This window comes from Tinamus guttatus, unplaced genomic scaffold (assembly GCF_059628265.1).
Source record: "Tinamus guttatus ecotype Peru unplaced genomic scaffold, ASM5962826v1 Tinamus_guttatus_pri_ptg000087l, whole genome shotgun sequence".
Lineage (NCBI taxonomy): Eukaryota > Metazoa > Chordata > Aves > Tinamiformes > Tinamidae > Tinamus > Tinamus guttatus.
Window position 1 is genome coordinate 259,032 of NW_028288621.1, and position 15,624 is coordinate 274,655.

Below are 15,624 nucleotides of genomic sequence, written 5' to 3' on the forward strand. Positions count from 1 at the left end.
CTTAGTGCCTTGAGTCACTTTGTTTCTCCTTTACAGAGCTCCTATATCCACCAGTAAATTCTGCTGGGAGGATCCGTCGGGGAGATTTCCTACAGAAGGGATGAGGGCAGACGGCTTTGGGAACGGGAGGAATGCGCCGTTGTGGCCTGCTCAGTGCCAGGACGCAGCTGGGTCCTTCGCTAGCGGCGTTTTCATTTCCGCATGTCCCAGTCTGAGCTGCTTCTGCTGATGCCAAAAGCAGTGGTGCAGGTGGAGCGCCGCCAGCTCAGCAGGGCCGGTGAAGCAAAGAGCAGGAGAGAGCAGGGGAGAGCCGGGCCCGGCTCGGTGGGGGTCAGGCCCCAGCCCACGGGGAGGTGGTTCTTCCAGGGCTGCAGTGGGCATGGGAGGCAGGGGCTCCCTTTAGAGTGGGCCAAAGACTGGGATGTGTGAATTTTGGAGAATCTCTTGGCGAAAGTCATCTCTGTTTTCCTGTTAAGGTAAGGTGTAAAATGGGTGCATGCTTTGGGAAGAGCTCCTGTTAGTGTATTTGGTGAGGGGGCTTAATTTCCCTGCCTAGCCGAGGCGTCCGGCCTCGGGGAATTCTGTGTGCGTGGGCGAGCTGAGCTCAGCACTTAGTGCCCAGCGTGGCCTGCAGCGGTGCCGGCAGGCTGGAGTTAACGCTCCGCTTCCCCAGATTTCCTAGGTTAGGCCTAGATTTGCTGTAATGCAGGACTCTTCCCTTTTCTTAATGGGCAGTCTTGACCTCAGATCAGCCTGGGAAGCTGAGCCAACACTCGCTTGCCCTGGTGTGAGAGTCAAAATCCCAAAAACGTAACCTGCAGAGCCAGCTAGAGGAGAAACACAAGGGCAGGGAAAAAGCGAACAAGGAGGGGAACAAAAATGGACATTTTCTGTGTGTGCTCTCTCAGGCTTCTCAGAAGCTACTTTCAGGCATCATTCCTGTAATTTCTCAGCTTCGCTCCTTTTGCACAGGGTTTATTTATTTATTTATTTAAAGCCATCCTATTCTCGAAGATCCCTATAGACCAATCTTGTCAATCTATGGCAGCAGCCAGCTAAGCTAGAGATCAAGCCAAGGCAAGGTGAGAGCTGCCTGTTTCCTTCACTATCCTTTTTTTTCTTATTTGCCTTGGTCATATAAGTGAAAAACCAAGAATGGCGTAAATTGTTTGTCAGTTTAATGTACCGGTAATATACCAGTAGGAGCCTATAAGACTGCCAAGAAAGATTTTTAATGTTCTAATTATTCTACAGTTTAAACACGCAAACACAAATGATGTTTTACTTTTTAGTAAAATATATTCAAACAATGCATATAGAAGCTACAGAGAGAAGATGCAGATATTCTGCATAGTACGCAAATGCTTGGACATACCTTAAGAGATAAAGACAACATGACAGCTCAAACTGGCATACAGAGATTGCACAGTTGGACATTCACCATCTCTAGGTGCTATGTCCCATGCCATGCACAACAGCAGCATGATACACGTTCTTTATTGGTTTTCATGTGATTCCATTTTCAAAAAATGCATATGTGTATCTTATTCTCAGTTGGGTTTTTTTTTTTTTTTTGACTGCTGGATTGAAGAGGTGTCCATCTCCACATCTCCATGCCAGGAGCCCTGGGCGCAGGTGACGGCATCGCCTCGGGACAGGGAGAGGCCGGAGGGGCCAGGGAACCTCAGCACGGGCCAGCCGCAGGTGAAAGGAAGGTGAATCTCAGATATATATATATATATGTATATATTGTGTGTGTGTGTGTGTGTGTAATGGTTAGGGGTAGCATCGCTGTCCCGTCCCCACGAGTCCGAGATTGCAGCAGTTCCCCCACGTCTGTCAGCTGGGAGGGGAGTTCGGGAGGGCCCAGACCCACCACCCCTGGCCTTTAACAAACTGGCCCAGAATTAAAGATTTAGGAGGGAAAAAAACCTACAAATCCAAAAGACATTTCTGGTTACACCTACTGAGAACTGAGAGGACCTCTTCAGTTAATACGCACTCAGAGGGTCAGTTTTAGGATTTAGCTTAGGGTTTAGTTTTAGCTCCTACCCTGCGTTCTTCCTGCAGTGCTGTGTTTCTACTCGCTGTTTTTAGCAGGATTATGGGATTTTGAGGTCAGACACCCAACTCTGCTACTGTTCCCAGAGGTAGGAAAAAAAAAAAAAAAGGTAACTTGTAGGAAGTGTCACTCCCCAGTAGCATCACATGAGGGAAGACCAAAGCTTTGAAGAGCCAAAGTTTTATCAGAAGATTGTTTCTGGGTCTGCCTTTCCCACCCCGTCCCTTCTTTTTCAGTGTAAGAAGTTTCCCTGTTACCAGAGAATGAGCCAACGGCAACTACCTGGTGAAAGGTGCATTTAAGATGTCAGGATTTCAACATCATCTTCAAGGGATAAGCAATGCATTTTTACTTCAGTAATTTTTTCCCTCTCCTCTCCCTGGAGGTGCAAGGAAAATTTCCTGGTACCCACTGTTGCAAGCATGTCCGGGACGGGGCTTTCACACCAAGACAAGACTTGTGTTCCTGTAACTTACAGGCATCTACTTACGTCCAGAAATCTGGACGTTTTATTTTCCATGTTTAAGTGAAGCCTGGACAAAACTTGCATCTGTAACACGTCCAAGAAAACAACTGAGATATAGTCTCGGTAATAGGCTCCTTTTTTTTTTTTTTTTTTTTTTTTTTTTTTTGTCTAAGATCCAGACAGACCAGTCTCGTCAATCTATGGCAACAGCCAGCTAAGCTGGAGATCAAGCTGCCAAGGCAAGGTGAGAGCTTCCTGTATTGTTCACTATGCATTTTTGTTGTTTGCCTTAGTTATGTAACTGATAAACCAAGAAGGGGGTAAACTTTCACATGAGGTACTTAATATACCAGTAAGAAGAAAGATTTTTAATGCTCAGATTATTCTGCAATTAAAACAGACGAGCTCAAATGATGTTTTACTTTTTATTAAAACATATTCAAAAAATATAAAATATGTATATGCTTTATATATATCTATACATATAAAATAAGCATATCAATCTGTTTTCTACATGGATGTATATAAAATATATATATGGATATAAAATATATCCATATATATCATATATATGTTTAGAAGTACTCTTGATTGAACTGTACACAGCTAACAGAAGAGAATGCAATTAAAATATTATTTTTAATCAAGTAGAAATGAAGTGTTCTGAAGAGCGCATTATGAAGCACTGTAGAGGTTTCTAATTATTTTTTTTCATTTCCTGATAATAAAAAAACAAATTATCAATAAGCACAAATAGAAGTTTAAGAACCTGATAGTTTATTTCTTCACACAAAGTTAAAGAATCTGTAAATACATCCAACTGTTGGTGATATTTAGCAAGAACATGTGCTAAAAGCATCACAGTGCTTCTATATTCTCTGTAGTTTCAGAGACATCCCTATGTGTCCAGAAGAGTAGAGGATACAGAGCCTGGTGCAACAGTTGTTTCAAGAGTTAGGAAGAGATCCTCCCTGAGAAAGCACAACTAAAAGCTGAGAAAGTTACTTTGTGACTGCACAATAGTTAATTTACCTTTGCTACTTGCCCAGAGCACTCAGAAGAAGAGAGAACTGTACTTAAAGCTGAAGGAAAAGGGAGAAAGCAAAGAAATCCAGGCACGTTTAATATGAGCATTCCAATATTAAGTTCCAGAAGCCCACAAGTCCTGGATAACATAAATATTTTCCTTTCTCAAGCTAGTATGTGGCATTACAGGAGATGAGAAGGGAACGTTTTTCAGGCATGACCTCCCTGAATCCAGAATATCCTCACTCCTGCAGAGTGAGAACAGAGCATCCATTCTAACTCTTAATCTGATGTGAAAGAAGAGATTGAGGTACCAGTGCCTAAGCAAAGAGGCTCCCTCTTTTCAAGGTGAACTGCAGAAGGACCAAGAATTGTATCTATTCTCACACACAAGCGCTCAGGGACGAGTGGCCTCATGGCCCTTTGCATCTGAGGACTCGATTTTCAACATGCCTAAATCAAATCAACACTGGGATTGCCTGGCTTGGGTGGTGGGTGCCTCCTGAAGACATTTGCTGACTGCTGACAACTCCTAAATCCTCTTTTACAGGGAAAGGACAGAGAACCTGAATAATTCCTGTAAAACCTGCCCAGGCAGAAACCTCCCTTTGTATCAAATTGGAGACACTTGAACTTCAAAGTTCAGAAGAGATGATTGGGAAACTGAAGAAAAATCTCCAACTCTTCTTATGTTTTGTAATTATTTTAAAGCTGTTGAAGAAAGGAAGGACTTAAGTATTCCCGTGTTTGCCTGCTTGTAGGGGGAGAAAGAAGAAGTAAGAGACTGAGAAGAGCACCCTCCTTTCATGATACCCCAATCCCTAAGGAGAGAAAGAAAGAGAGAGAGAGAAAAAGAAAAAAAAGAGCAAGAAAAGCTTTCCACAGCCTCCAAGGTTAATTGCTTTGAAGGAGTTGTGCGGGTGGAACCATTGTCTTCAAGTCCAATCTTTTTTTTCTCCTGCTGATACTGCAAATAACGATGCCAAATTTGACAATGGTTTTGCAATATGGATAAATGTCTTCCATACGAAAACGACTAAGTCTTATGACAACTAAGCACTAAAGCAGTTAATATGAAATAAGCATGATATCCAGAGTGCATGCGGAATGTGTAACAGTGATAGAATACTATATATAACCATTAGAAAATATATATAAAATTGACCATAAAGAGTTTAGTTTTGTCATAATTGTTCCAGTGCTGGTAAATGCACTGGCTGAAGAGAGCATATATTTTTTCCAGGTAAAAGATGATGAAGTTCCTTGTTAGCTTAGTGACACCATCCAGCAGATGCTGAAAACAAAATGGAGACAACACAAGTTTAAAATAGCATGAGACCTTCTAGAAAAGCTCTTCAAGTCTTCAGGAGCTAAACAATCACATCACAGCACAACTGACTGCCAACACTGTTCAGGAGCTGTGCGTGGAGTGAGGCTGTCGGACCCACAGACAGCAACCGGGCAAGTAGAAATAGTGCCCACAACTGCCCATCAACCTCTGCTTCCCTCACAGCAGCGAGGGGAGAGAGTTCCCCACTTTGTTCTAAAGAACACTGAAAACAGACATAGCACAAGCTTGCTGTAATCCCTCACAACTGGGGCATCTGGCTCTTCAGGAATTCCCACGGCTTTCTCCATGTTCATCCGTTGCTGCTGTTCTGCCTGAGAACATCCCGCCGGACTCTCACGATGCATGCAAGTTTCTGGAATGAAAACACTTTCTTAGATGATGATTTCTGTTTGTCTGGCACATGGCTATCCATCAGCTATCCCACAAGGGGCATCCAATCTTTCTCTGCAGTTCCCTGTTATTTGTTCCCTGAGAAATACTTGGCTTCTACTTTCTCCTCAATAAAAGATAGGAACCAAGATAAAAAAGCAGTAGGAGTGAAAAGCTCAGGGTTGAGAGGAGAAAAAAAGCAATAGTCATACATTACCATTATAGCAGGGCATACTTAAGGAAATTGAATGTTAAGAAAACGCATCTCCCATTTGAAGCAAGCATTAGGGTGCAAGTCATCACTGCTACGTTATGACTAAATGTACACAGGTTACAGCTTCTTTTTCTAAGCTGCTCGTTATCACAAAGATGCACATGCAATAAAAGAAAGCAAATGATCGTTGGTTTGTAAGGAGATCGTAGAATCATAGAATCCTTAAGGTTGGACGGGACCTCCAGGGATTATCTAGTCCAACCCCTGCACACGCAGGGTCACCCAGAGCACGTGGCACAGGGCTGCGTCCAGGCGGCCCTTGGAGATCTCCAGAGAAGGAGACTCCACAACCTGTCTGGGCAGCCTGTTCCTGTGCTCCGTCACCCTCACTGTTAAGAAAAATTTCCTTAAGTTCCTGTGGAATGTTTGATGCTTTAGTTTCTGGCCGTTTCCTCTAGTCCTGTCAGTGGCCACTACTGCAAACAGGCCGCCACCATCTTCCTCACTGCCTCCCTTGAGGTAGTTACACACACATACAAATGTAAATGCAGTGTTAAGAACTCCTATTTTCAGTGTGCCAGGTCAAAGCACAATAAATGATCCTCTTGTCTTTTATGCCTAATGCTTTGAGGAGCAAAGGCTTTATGAGCATTTTTAGAGCACTCACCTTTTTTAGTCCTCTCTCAGTATAGATTAGCATAGATCCACTCACACCCTCTTTGGCAGAGGCAAGATTACCCGTCATAGTCATTGTCTATGTAAAAGAGGTATCAGCTGCCACGATGGGAAAGTACCACTGAGGTGGATACAAGACCAAAATTCAGGAGAAAACCAGAACGTAGTCCAAAGTAAGTTTCTGAGTGTTAAGAAGTCCTTAAAACTTACTACCCAATTTAGGCAAGAACGACTAATGAAGTTAAACATGGAGGAGCATTTATTTGAAAAGTACATAGCACAGGGTAAAATAAGTGTGAAATACAATATCCTGCCTTACTCATCTAACAAGATAAACCATATTTTTTCCCATGTATTATTCTGTTTGTGACCCCCAAATGTCGGTGATGTCTCCTCTGAGCCGGAAATGGATGGGATGAAATAAGTAAAATTTCCCAATAGCTGCTCCCATCTTCAACCTTGTGATCTTTGAAAAACCAGAAAGCAACAATAGTGACTTGAAACCTAAGCTGAGATACTGGAACCAATCTTTCTTTTCTTGGCATATGCTGTGAAGCTGGTCTGTGATATAAGTGAAGGGAAAGATTTTTACAAGCTTACAGTGCATCTCCCTCATTTCAACTTCAGTCTTCTTGGCTTTGTCGAGTGTGATTTCAGAATAATTTTCCTGGGTTGGCCACAAGAGTTTGTCACCTTTTTTCAGAAGCTCTTTGGAAGTTCTCTAGATCTCTAGCACCTGCATCCAAAACAAAGAAAGTAATTGTTGTCACATTTTAGCAGCTAACCCTAGTGATGTCTTCACTGAAACAGTGACCCCCTTCCTAGCGTGCCTTTTCATTGGAATGGCAAAGGAAGGGAAAAGGCTGCCTTATATCCCAAGTCGGGTAGTGCAGCTTGATCCCAGTGGACAGGGCAGTTTGCATCTGCACGAGAAGAATCCTGTTGTCTCTTTCCAAAAAAAAAGAGACAGAGATGGGATTGCTGATACTAATTGTAGTCCAGCTCTGAGCTTTGAAAGTGGCAGCATCCCCTTTGATGAGCTCCAACCACCTCTGCCCAGAAACGCTTCCCCCGCTCCCCAAAGAAAGCAAACTATCCTCCGTGCGCCACAAAGAACTGGGGAGCTGCTGCGCGCATCCTGTGACTCCCTCTCTGGAATGGGCCAGAAGGAAAAGCATCAGCTATGCCACTTAAGACCAGGACAGGCAGTAAGCCCTGCAGAAAGGCTTGTGAGTATACATGTGTCCATTGATGAATTTTCTTTTTAATCAAAAGCTAAAAGATATCTTTAGAAAGACATTGTGCTGGTGCACCACTTAGCGACCAAAGGGTTTTGCTCTGTGTTTTTCCCAGGGAAACAGCAAGAGGACAAGAAAGGAGGTTTTGCACTTGGTTCTCCTGTCCTGGTGGATCCCTGTTGGAGCGTTGACTCCTTCACTAAGGATTGGTAAGGGTGTTTTGCCATGTGGTCTCCTTTTCTGCTTTTTTTTCCTTTTACTGGAGTCTCTGTATTTGCCCTATGGGAGCAGGGGCTTGCTTGGAGAAGGAGGCTGTGCAGATTTATTTTGGAATAAATGTTTGGGGCAGATGCAAGGTTAGGACTAGACTAGTGCTGGGGAAGATGAGCGGTTGCACTGCAGACGTGGCTGCTCCGAATGGCAGGAGTTAAGGCACTGGGCTTGACTGACTGCAGCTGGCTTCATGAGCTGCCAAATAAGAGAGGACGCTACAGTGATAGCAGAATCAAATGTTTGTTTGTGCTAGGGTATAGTCAAGCAACGGCCTTTTATGCCTTTCAGGGTAAAAGAAATGCTTCCATTAACCTGCCCTTGTAGCTTTCTTTGACAAGCAGCATTCTACGGAAAGGCCATTTTATCCTATTTATACCATTTTAGAGTCTAACATCAATGAGCTGCAAAAGTAAAATGTGTATCAGTTTCACACACATAGAAATGTAAATGCAGTGTTAAGAAGTCCTATTTTCAGTGTGCCAGGCCAAAGCACAATAAATGATCCTCTTGTCTTTTATGCCTAATGCTTTGAGGAGCAAAGGCTTTATGAGCATTTTTAGAGCACTCACCTTTTTTAGTCCTCTCTCAGTATAGATTAGCGTAGATCTACTCATACTCTCTTTGGCAGAGGCAAGATTACCCCTCATAGTCTTATTCTCTAGTCATTGTCTATGTACAAGAGGTATCAGCTCCCATGATGGGAAAGTACCACTGAGGTGGATACAAGACCAAAATTCAGGAGAAAACCAGAACGTAGTCCAAAGCAAGTGTCTGAGTGTTAAGAAGTCCTTAAAACTTACTACCCAATTTAGGCAAGAACAACTAATTAAGTTAAACATGGAGGAGCATTTATTTGAAAAGTACATAGCACAGAGTAAAATAAGTGTGAAATACAATATCCTGCCTTGCTCATCTAACAAGATAAACCATATTTTTTCCCATGTATTATTCTGTTTGTGAGCCCCAAATGTCGGTGATGTCTCCTCTGATCCTGAAATAGGTGGGATTTTGTAAAATTTCCCAATATTTGCTCCCATCTTAGACCTTGTGACCTCTTAAAAAACCAGAAAGCAACAATAGTGACTTGAAACCTAAGCTGAGATACTGGAACTAATCTTTTTTTTCTTGGCATATGCTGTGAAGTTTGCCTGCGATATAAGTTAAGGGAAAAATTTTCACAAGCTTACAGTGCATCTCTCCCATTTCACCTTCAATCTCCGTGGTAATTCCAGAATAATTTTCCTGGGTTGGCCACTCAATGCTATGACAATATTTTGGCAGAATTGCACTGAGGGCTGAGAAAAACAGGATTTTTAGGGGTTGGAAAAGCAAGGCATTCTTCAGAAAGGTGACGGCAGATGTAAAAAGCCACTGGCGTGAGGTCTCGTAGCCATGAGACAGGCCATAGAAGACGATGAAAAATGATGTTAGCCCCATGGCAACAATAATGAGTGTCCAGGAGAAGGAGGCACATCTCCGGCATAAAACTGAGTGCGATGGCTTGCGATAGAGCAGGGGGACAGTGCTTTGTATTTTCTTCTGCCTCTGCAAGTTGTCCCCTTCTGGTGTCTTGAGAGGTTCCTCCTGCTGATACTTAAATGAGGCAGTTATGAGCATGTGTAGGGGAATAGTGATGAAAGCCCTTTCAGCTGCTAATGTTATTGAACTCCAAAAGCTTGTGGGTGCTGGGGATTCTTCCCTTTTGTCAACATTAAAGAATGTAAAGTTGACAAGCAGCTCTAGGAGCAGTGTGGCCAAAGCGCATGATAATCTTTGGAGCCTGCTGAAGGTGCCGGTGCCAGTGTGAGCAAAAACTGAGAACCACAGGTGACCATCTCTGAGGTTTGCTGCAAGCTTAATCCAAAAATAGTCAATTCTGCTGAGGCGTGCATTTGGGTTCATGGCAAAGAGCGTCCTTTGGACTATGTGGTCATCCTTGTTGAGAACGAACCAATTGCGGCAAATAAAGAAGCAGGTCTTGTGAGCGTGCAGATTTTCAACTTTTGCTCTACTTAAGAACCAGCTTGGAGAAGGGCCTTGGTTATTGTGCCAGACTCTCAAGGCACAGATATCTCCTATGTCTTTCTTAGTAGTTAACAAAAAGGTGTCTGTGCTTCCTTGCCTGAAAGAGGGAAAATGTGGGTGTTGTAAGCAATAGACATCACTGTTGCCATCCTGGCCCACGAGTTGAAGAAAAACATCTGCAGTGGTTCCAGCTCCCCAGCGACTGCCTGTGTATAAGGTGACCACAAAGGGCACTTTATGAACAGGGTCATTGTGTGGCTGAACGCTAATCTTGTCCTTGGTGAGTCTGTCAGCCTTGTCTCTTTTCAGTGCCCAGAGGGCCAAAGCAAGGTAGGCAAGAAAAATGACCACAAGGGTTAAGAGGGTCACAGGGTTTTCAGTTATGGGCGCTCTCAAAGCTTTTCCCATGTTCACAGTGTTGGGCATCACTATTACCTTGGCTGCCAGCAATGTGATGTTGAAAGCGGGTATTTTTGACAGCGCCTCTTTTACAAGTGTTTTGTGCCCCAGCAGCGCTCTCTCCATTTCTGGTGGATATCGTATCTGAGGGAAAAGGTTCTTGCCAATTTGGTAAAGGGCAGTGGAAGTGGCAGCATTGGTGGCCAATTTGGAAGAATTCCCCTCTTCCAGCTTTGGATAGAAAGAGTTCTTCCATTTTCTTATGATAGAGAAAGCACCATTTTCTTATGATAGAGAAAGCATTTTCAGCAATGCTATTTTCCTTTTTGGTGAGAGGGATAGTCCATTTTTTGCCTTCCATTTGGGTTTCCGTTTCTGCAGAGATTTTTCCTGGGAAAAACTTTCTAGCTTTCCTAGAGGTCAAGACTGAGGCTTTAAGGTCAGTCAAATTAAACCCAGCATTAAAAGGGTCTCCAGTTTGGACGTGAGGTGTCGTTGGAACACTTGAAGCACTTAGTGAGGCAAGTAGCTCGTGAAACACACGAGCTACTGGTCGACTTTCAAGTGGGTCCTGCTCTTTTACATATAAAGGCACTTGTTGAAGTGCTCCAAGAGAATTATATACATACATTTTCCATGGATACTCTGGAGAGCATGCTCCAACTGGGAGAAAAGGAGGAGGAGTTCCAGGCTGAGAAGCAAAATGCAGAATTGTAGCAAATGTCTTTTCCTCTGAAGAACGACTTCCAGTACCTCTGGTACCTTTTGATACTTCAGAAGCTACTATTACTTTATAGGTCAAAGGCAAATAGACCCCCGAAAACCCACTGCATCGAAGTACAAGTTTTGTCCCAAATGTGGGAGCCCAGCGTGGTGTGATGGTCCACTTTCCAGTCTTTGGAGAGGAATGTAATTTAAATGAGTATCTGTAGTTTGATGACTTAGCGTCCCAAGTAGTTACTGTTAAGAGCAGTATATGTGATTGATGCACAGTATTCATAAAAGTCAGAACATCAATAGAAAGATAAGCCCCAGAGCTCCCTGGTGAGGTTATTTTGAGAAAGAAATGAAACACATGCAGGCCGGAATCTAAAGCAGAGCTGGCAAGAGTTATGCATAAGGTATTCATAGCATAGATCATAGCTGGGTTTATAGGTGTTGAGCAGTGTGAGCTGCTCTTGTCACGGTGGTGGTTGACGTAGGGCAGAGTTTCTCCAGCTGCAGTTAAGCCCAGTGCCTTGAGGTGTGCATGACAGCCCAGCTCTAGCGGCTGCCCCGCGTGGCTCAGGTAAACGCGTGGCCCAAGCCCTGGCAGCTGCATATCCTGCGCAGACATCTCCATGGTCAAGCTGTGATGAAGGCACGCAGGAGCAGCGCATGGAGCTGATGAGCAGTGCATTGTCATGAAGCTGGAGGCTGTGGCTGGTGGTGTTCTTCCTGGCAGGAGGGCTGGCTGCAGCACAGACTTCCCCGAGCAGTGAGCTGTGTTCTTGACGCAGGCAGGGTTCATGGAGCAGGAGCATTGTGGTGGGGCCTGTGGCTGCCGCTTTGCTGCGGGGGCTGTCTGGTACCGCCGATTGCTAGTTTTGCTCTGTAAGCAGGAGCTGCAGTGCTCTGTGTCCAGTCTGTGCGAGACGTGTCCATGAGGGCCCAGGGAGCTGAGCAGCAGGGCCGGGGGTTGCAGGAGGGGAGAAGCGTCCCGCAAGTCTGGAGGGTTGTAGGCGGGAAGCCAGAGGAGCAGAAGGGCGAGCACTGGCCCTGCCACTGCTTGTCCAAGGGAGAGCCGTAGGCCAAGAGCCATTGGTGCTGCTGCAGCACAAAGCAGCCGCGCTGGGCTCCAGAGGTGCCCTGAGGGCCGCTTGCCCTGCGCTGGGCACCTTGGGTCCCGAGGGCATCACGGAACCAGGTGGCCCCTGGCGACGACACCCAACAATGGGGCTTCCCATCCTCCCCAAGGCGTGGGGGGGGGCCTGCCAGGCTCCTTCTATAGCCCCCCGCTCTGGAACAAACCTCCCCCTGAAAGCTGCTTTCCCAAAGCCTTAGCTCTGCCCACGTCCCAGGCGGCCCTGACCCTGGCTGGCCACTGGCGGCCCCCAGCGGCTCCTCCTTCATGGGGCTGGAGGTGTTGGGGATGCTGTGGAAGTGCTGTGGGAGCACTCTTGGGCGGATGGAGCTGGGAAAGGAGGGTCATGGTGCCCCTGAGGGAGTGCAGGATGCGGGCCGCTGTCCTGATTTCAGGGGGATATGAGGGCGCCTGCATCCCTTTTAACCAAGGGCTTTTGGAACTCCGTCATCCTAGTCAGGGCCCAAATGGAAACAGCTGAAGTCCTCGGTAGGACTTTTTAAACAGCTAGGACTAGCAGCATCTTCAAGAGGATGCTGAGGCACTTGAACTGCTCTGCCGAAGGATCATGTAAGCTTAGATGAGCTTGTTCATTTCTCTTCCATGCAGTGTCCCTCCATGCAGGAGGACTAACTTGTCCGGTTGAATCCTCATGAGTGCTGGAAAAGAACAGTTATGTTTTATCTCTTGCATATGACACGGCTATGAAGAGGAACAGAACTACTTAATTTCTTTTTAAGAGTGGAAGAGATCGATGACCATTTTTTCATATGTGATGAGCTTTGTCTTCTTCCTGCAATACAACTAGTTGTTGTATGTCTTTGTATATTTTAATTTGCCTTTCCCTTCTTAAATGTGAGAGAGGCAGAAAAAAAGGCATTTTAGGAGGGTTATGCGTTTTGCATGAGCTTCCACCATCCTTTCTACGAATGCTGCAGTTACCTAAAGAGCAAAGAAGTTATTAGGCCAGGGCCACCGGACGCCTGTCCTTTCACACCGTCTATCCTTCCAAGGAAGAGGGAGAGAAGAGGAAAGAACCTCTCTCCCATTTTAATTTTCACCAAAGGGTTGTGGAAGTGTGCTCCTGTCTGTCTTGTCTTTGTGCACTCCCAAAATGACATTTTCTTGAGGTAAGCTAGGGAAGTGTGTTGAAGCAGTTGGAGAGAATAGTGCCAAGTTTGGCCAGTGCACAAGGTGTTTCTGTTATTTTCATGTTGAACTGGATGAACTGCTGATGTGTTTGGTGTCTAATGTAGCTTCTGGACTCAGCAGTGATAGTTGCATTTAAGAAGTGATTCCTCCCTCCCTTTTCTGGGTATGTGGAGAGTTGGCCTGAATTGCCCTCATCCAAGTGGTATCTTTCTCCAGCAGCTCCCTGGGCAACTGTAGACTACACTTGTATATTTTGGAGACTCTAGATGTGTATTTCAGCGGAGACTGACGTGACTGTCCTTACAGATAGGTCTCTTCTCTCCCTCTCCCCCGAAAAAGAAATGACCCAAAAGGATGAAATAATGTGATGCATTGAAATTCAGTCCCTCTCTGGAAAATGATGTGGGGAAAGCACTGTTTTTGAGGAATCTCTTTAAATAGCCACAGAAAGCCAACATATCATGGGAGAAGTTATGGTGGGCACCTGGTGTAAAGTTTTGTCCATTCTCTCTCATGAAGTATTAGCTTTTATTGACTGGGAAAAAAAGGCTGACTGGATAGATTTAAAATGGGAATTTATCTTGTAAATATATGTATATATATTTTCCCTGCCAGAACAGTGATATGCTTGCTTGTCGTAATTACTGGCACTGGGCTTTCTATTTTATGGAAAAGGTATGAGATGTCTTCGTCTATCTGTTTTTTGGTGTCTGAATAGATAATTCTCTATTGAAAAGGCAGCTGTAGAGGGCATGGCATGGTTAACTCGGTTAACTCTTGTGAAATGAAGTGGGATAGAGCAACGGTGAATGCTGATGAGATGAGGGCGATGCACTGTGAGCTTGTCAAGCTCAAAGGAGGAAGCAGTATAAGCTTTTAGAAGCTGATGCAATTGCAGTGAGGTTGAGAGGGCCAAACCTAAAAAGAAAGCTCTTGTTTTTCTAAAAGATGTCATCATTGTCGTGGTAGTTTTCACACTGCCATTAAATGATGCCTATTCCATTGGGAACAGCTATGGTTTTTGCTACAACCTATTCATGATCAGTTCTCTGCCAGAGTTTGCAGTGTAGATAAGGTAGCACATATTTACAGGTGGGTGAGTGGTATCTTCTGCCTTTGCTCCATAATGACATTCGGCCAAACTTTCTTTCTGATGGCGGCTCCAAAATAATTGGTTTCCCTTGGATGAGGCAAGTACGGGCTAAAGGTACAGAGAAAAAATGTTTCTCTCCTCACAGCTTGGTAAATTCCTATATGATCAGTAAAAGCCACTGTCTTCACACGTATGGCAGTGACACCCAAGAGAAAGGTGGCTGTGCTGGCCCTTGGATAAGGACTGCCAGGGAACACGTTCCCAGGGAGCCACGCCGCACAAAGAGCCATCTGCTGCCAGAAAAGCACACTGCCTTGGTGGCACTCGTGTCTGCTTTGTAGATGAGAGGTAGAACTTGAAGCACAGCATCAAGAGCTAGTGAAGACTCCAGGCCTATCAACTCCTGATTCTACTTGGTCTCTTAAACAAAGACGGGGGGATTCACAGCACTTTTGCCACTGGTGCTACCCATGTCTGACATGTACTTTCCAGACTCTACACTAGGCGGAAGGTTTATGAGAATAAAGGGCTTAGAGATTCACACACTGCAACAGCCATGTCATCAAAGCAGGGCTGCTCTTCTGAAGGAAGGAAAATATTCTCTGTCTCATAGACACTCTTTTTTAAATGAATTGTGTCTAGCATTGCCACTTCTAGCTACAGTTACCTTCCCTTTTTCTATCAAAAGGCACTCACTTGACAAGAAGAGAGATGGTTTTCTTAGGTCAGCATGCCAATTAATCAAGAGGTGTGAAATACCTGACACAATGTGGAAAAAATGCTTTTCTAAGTACATATGAAAAAAAAGGGGAGGGATACCTAAGTGGGAGGAACCGGCGTAGAGAGCACACACACAGACAGAACAAGATACTGGCATTCCACACAGAAAACCTTAATCCAAGAGTCTTGAAGAGGGGAGTGAGAGTAAAGCAAAACGTGCAGCACAAAGCAGGAGAAGAGGAGCAGCTCTGGAGTTTACACCGTAGGAAGTGGCACTCCTGTTGCTCATAGTACTCCCAGCGTAACTCCATTCACAGAGCGCTGCAAATATTTTTCAATCCTAGTGACAATAATGCTTTCTGTCTGCCATTCTTTGAGGCTACAGGCTATGCTGAGGTTTGTGATGTGTGTGACAGTGGAGGCAGTGAACTCTAGAGCCTGGAGACCTTCGTTTTCTCTAGCTTTCCAGGCCAAAGCTGATCCCTTGACAAGTATGAGAGGAGTGCTCTTGTTTGGCTTTCTTCTGGTCAATGCAGCCAGGGCTTCTTCTGGGCCCAAGTGCTTCATGATGATGGCACTTGTATCAGTGGACTCTGGAGTCCTGAATTTGTGTCTTTGCATGTAGAGCGATGCTTAAAAAGACAGGTGAAGTCCACAAGAGTTTGTCACCTTTTTTCAGAAGCTCTTTGGAAGTTCTCTAGATCTCTAGCATGTGCAT

The 15,624-nt window shown here is 44.8% G+C and overlaps 1 protein-coding gene and 1 pseudogene across 1 annotated transcript; one reads left to right on the forward strand and one right to left on the reverse strand.

The window, feature by feature from the left end:
• Nucleotides 1-15,624, forward strand: part of LOC148595509 (ATPase family AAA domain-containing protein 2-like) — a 398,768-nt pseudogene that overhangs the window by 145,317 nt on the left and 237,827 nt on the right.
• On the reverse strand, nucleotides 1,323-11,239 carry LOC148595515 (uncharacterized). The gene is made up of 3 exons (XM_088520356.1): nucleotides 10,526-11,239; nucleotides 9,201-10,242; nucleotides 1,323-1,375 (listed from the first exon to the last, which is right to left on the reverse strand). Exons 1-3 carry the CDS (start codon nucleotides 11,237-11,239, stop codon nucleotides 1,323-1,325), a joined length of 1,809 nt encoding a protein of 602 aa, XP_088376482.1.